The 5005-nt window shown below is 35.0% G+C and overlaps 1 protein-coding gene across 1 annotated transcript; it reads left to right on the top strand.

Moving 5' to 3' along the window:
- Positions 1-2697: 2697 nt before the first annotated feature.
- On the top strand, positions 2698-4035 carry LOC21406303 (protein SRC2). Its single transcript, XM_010099994.2, has one exon. The coding sequence runs from the start codon at positions 2844-2846 to the stop codon at positions 3714-3716; it is 873 nt and encodes a 290-aa protein (XP_010098296.1). The 5' UTR covers positions 2698-2843; the 3' UTR covers positions 3717-4035.
- Positions 4036-5005: the final 970 nt, after the last annotated feature.

Raw genomic sequence — 5005 nt, 5'->3', positions numbered from 1 at the left:
CATCAATAGATAATTCGTTGCAGAATATGTTATGATAAATCTGCAAACAATCTATCCAGGTCAGACTTTCCATTCTCTACAGAAACCTGCAAGTGACAGCACCACGAAATTTTCAATTTGTAAACAATGCCAATTCGAAAATCCAACAATCTCCTCCTTTAACATTATTTTGACAAAATATCACAACAACACCCTCTGTATCACACAACACAAAATCAAAGTCTGCACACTACTCCTTTTGGACAAAATAATGATCAAAACATGCTCAATGAGCGAGTGCGAAAAGAGGAAGGAGAACCAACAATTTGAACGCCAAGAATTGCAGCAATCTGATCTCCTTCAGCAGAAACAATAATGAACTAGAAACCTGCATAAAATTAGGAACCTTCTTCACGTCTTCAATGCTACCTGTTGCAAAATCTGTTGCAACATTTTTAAAGCAAAACATGGTGCAACATCTTCTTCAATACTATCTTCCTCTTAATGACTACTACAAACTTGTTAGAATGAGAATAAAAGCCATTGCCTGCAAAATCTATATGCCAAGATCTTAACAAAACACACCGTGACCTGCTCTGATACCAATTATTAAGTACCGATGTACCCTTTTTTATTATTTCAAATTTCTTACATATTTGCATAATCAATTTAATAACGAAACTTTGTAAAAAGACGCAAACCGATACCTAACATTAAACTTTAAAGAGCAAAATAGAAATGGCCGTAAAGTGTGAAGAGCACAAGTAAGATTATCCTTCATTTAATCAATAAATATTATCATTCTTAAATCATTTATATTTTAAAAATTAAAAGTTCACTTTTACAAGTTACCAAAAAAAATAAACATAAAATTTGAAATAACGTTATGTATTGAAATACTAAGAATAACATAACAAATGTCATTTTTTCACACTTTTTTTTTTATAAATATAATATAATATTAGCACATAGACATTAACTATAAAGATTGTTTAATATGTGAACTAAGAGTTTATATATAAACAAAGTTGGCATTCATTCTTTTAATAGGGAGCAACCATTAATATTCTCTTTTTTTCCATATATCAAATGTAAAAAAGTAACAAACTACTATTCTTAATTTGTAAATAAACACATGAATAAATACGAAAGGGAATCACTTTTTTTTTTTTTTTTTTTTTCATTTCACATCTTTCCATCCTTTTCTTCTTTACGTGACGCAAGACCTTAAATTTTTTCCTTTTCTCATTTTCTCACTCTAGATGCAAAATTCTTCCAATTAGTTTGAGTTTAGAGATGAACCATAGCTTTCATTTTGCAATTCAATTTTCGAGTATCACAGGTGTACCATTCAACGGAAGAATCTTCCTCGAAAAGAATAGAAAGAGTAGAACTAGCCTCACGCGTTTTACATTCTTCTTTATATTCTTTGGTGTCGGAAAAATCTCCACAAAATAGCAAGCAAATAGAAATATTTAGAGAAACAAACGAGTTAATTAATTATGATGAAGTAACTAGAAGCAGGAATAGAAATCCTTACAGTCTATATGTATAGATCATGGTTGTACTGTGTATATTACTAATAATTAGGGCTGACAATATGGGTCATGACACGACGACACGACTCGAAAACGACACGAATTTTGCGAGTTAGGGTTGAGAAAAAAGAGGTTCGGGTCAGAATTGGGTCGGCCTGAAATTGACACGAAAAATACGGGTCAATTTCGGGTTGGACCCGCCTAACCTGAACACGACACGAAACTTGTAAAAAACTAAAAGATACATATATTTTTCATTACATATTTTAAATTTTATTATGAATTTGTGATATCATAATAGTTATACTCAAAATCTTATACTATTCTTTGCTTAATTTCAAAGGATGTTATTGTAATTTAGTGTGTTATAAATTTTAAGTTATTTCTAATATGTAAAAAACTAAATAAAAGTATACAATTTTCGTGTCAATTTCGGATTCACGGGTCAATTTCGTGTCACGGGTCATTTTCAGGTCGTGTCGTATCAACTCGTAAAGTGGTCGTGTCGTGTTCGTGTTGCGGTTTTTAAAAAATTTCGTGTCACGGGTCGTGTTCGGGTTGACTGTAAATTTTTAAAAAAATGATCAAAACACGACACGTGACACGAATTGACACCCCTACTAATAATCATTGTTAATTTTCAACTAATTACTCTATTGTATAACTCCATATTTTTTTTTTGGAAATACTAAATTATTAAGTCTAATCTTAAACATTAATGCGATACATAAAGACTTGAATAACTAATTATGAATCTACATACACATGTATACCCTACTTAGATTCTAAAATTTTGATTCCTATATATAATTTTTTTTTTTGAAACTTCAATTGCGCTCTTATTTTTGTTCATGCTCTTAATTTGTTTTGGAACATGAGTGCTCCTATTCTCAACATATATATAAATTTATCTTTTTATTTAGAATCGAACTTCTATACAATGATTGTACACATATAAGATCACGTCTGCATTCAATTTTACAAAATTGTAACAATGAAAAATTATATGGCTCAGATTAAATATTATTCATCACATAGAAGACTTGCATAATTATACATATATATATAAATTTTTATGACGCTATTAATAAAATTTTGTGATGACCACGACCTAATGCACATGACCAAGAGGGTTGACTTACGTATCCAGAATACTATATACGTATTTGCCGGTTCATCCCAAACTTGAAACGTTATTATTAAACAAGTTTATTAAACAAGTTGAACTCTTCAGCATTTCCCACAACCACAACCAGAACTATCCCTTCTCTCTCTACATATCTCTCTTTCTCTCTCTAACTATATCGATCTATCTATCTTTCTCTAATGGAGCAGAGTACTCTAGAGATCAACGTCATCTCAGCCAGTGATCTCAAAGACGTAAATCTGGTGACAAAAATGGACGTATACGCTGTCGTTTCGATCTCCGGCGACTCCAAGCACCCCAAGAAAAAGGCCAAGACCAACGTCCACCGCGGCTCCGGCACAAACCCCACCTGGAATTTCCCCCTCAGCTTCACCATCGACGAGTCCTTGGCCCAAAACAACCGCCTCACCCTCGTCTTCAAGCTCGTCTCCCAGCGCAGCCTCGGCGACAAGGACGTCGGCGAAGTCAACGTCCCGATCAAGGAGCTTTTCGCCTCCAGAGACGAAGGAAACAATAATTCCATGAAGTTTGTCAGCTACCAGGTGAGAAAACCCTCCGGAAAGCCGAAAGGCGAGCTCCGTTTCTCCTACAGGTTCGGCAAAAACGCCGCGGGAAAACCCGCCGCCGACAAGCCCGTCACGGCTTACCCGGCGGCGGCGGAGGTGGGACCCTCATACCCTCCTCCGACTGTTACAGGACACGTCGGTGTGTATCCACCGGCGGCCGCGGCGTCAGCTCCACCGGCGTATGGAGGGGCAGGGTACCCGCCGCCTCAGGCAGGGTACGTATACCAACCGCCACCGCCGGGTTACGGGTACACACAGGCTCCGGGTTACGGGTACACACAGACTCCAAGTTACGGGTACCCGCCCGCGCAGGGGTACGGGTACCCGCCACCTCAGCAGGGGCCTAAGAAGAGTAACAAGTTTGGGATGGGGTTAGGGGCCGGTTTGCTAGGAGGGGCAATTGGTGGGCTTTTGATTGGGGATATGGTCTCTGATGCGGCTGCTTTTGATGGGGGTTTTGGTGATGCTGGTGGATTTGATTTTTAATGTCCTTTTTAGTTTTTTTTTTTTTTTTTTTTCTTAATTTTGGTTGATAGTTGTGTTAGGACGATAATTAAATTTGGCTTGGTTGTATAATTATAAGTTTGGACGAAAATGTATTTTTCATGTTTTGATGGTTTCTAGATGTTGAGGGAAGTAGTCATACGTGACATCATGTGGTTTATATATTTTTCCATGCGTAATTTATATGCATTTGACTGTCAATAGGAATTTAGACTTTGTATATACAGGGCCAAAACTATGGTATAGGGAGCTAGTTTATGTATGGTTTATATACGAATCAAGATCTTCTGTTTTTTTTTTCTTGATAACTGTCCCTCCAATTAAATTTTAATACTTTGTGAATTGTTTAAGTATTTTTAATATTTTGTTTCTGTTTCAAGGGTCACATTTCTAAATTTAAATTACATGACAAATAATTAGTACAGTAACAGCTAATGAGACAAGAAAATTGAGATAGTAAATATGGATTCTCAATATACATGCAATTAGCAATAATTAGCATTCTAATTTGTCTAGAATGGAAGTGAGACGACCCTACTAGGTGATCGTCACTGAAACTAATTTTAACATATTTATTAAAACTCTCCAAAATATGTGGGACCTTTTTTTAAAAAAAAAAAAGCTATATAGAATGTTGTAGCATTTTTTTAAAAAAGTAAAATGCTATAACGAATGCTATAATATTCTGAACATAAGTTTCTTACTCTTAAAAAGCTATATCATTTTTTTAAAACTTACTGTAACGACATAAATTATGGTTTCCACTTTTGAACATAGCAAAGTGTTTATACTTCAAAAATAATTCCTTTTCTAAAGCATAAATTTACACATAGGTATATACTTACCTCTCAAAATCCTGCTAGCTTACACAAACTTAACAAGCATATTACAAACTTCTAAAATACAAGTTCATAGACATATTCAACAAAATCTATTTAAAACTTTAAACTATTGCGGAAATAATTATGTACGGTATCCATTCCCCGATCTTCACTCCATTCGTCTGCTGCCTTGCCATCAGTCCATCAAGCATTATGCGTAGGTTGCTTACCTATAATATAAATACTCTGAAATGAGCTTTTGCTTAGCAAGTATGAACTATTACTCACAAAATAACTTAAAGTTCACATGAATGATATGCATGAACTGATTATGCTGAATTATGATTTCTTAACATAGATTTATTATTTAGTCTTATCGTTCTTACTGATGGGTCTGAGTGTTCATACCATTACGCGTGATATACCGGACGTGAGGGTTCATAAGGCCCC

The sequence above is a fragment of the Morus notabilis genome, unplaced genomic scaffold (genome assembly GCF_000414095.1).
Source record: "Morus notabilis unplaced genomic scaffold, ASM41409v2 Scaffold156, whole genome shotgun sequence".
Classification (NCBI taxonomy): domain Eukaryota; kingdom Viridiplantae; phylum Streptophyta; class Magnoliopsida; order Rosales; family Moraceae; genus Morus; species Morus notabilis.
Note: the sequence above shows the minus strand (reverse complement) of the source record. Positions and strands in the feature narration are given on the sequence as shown.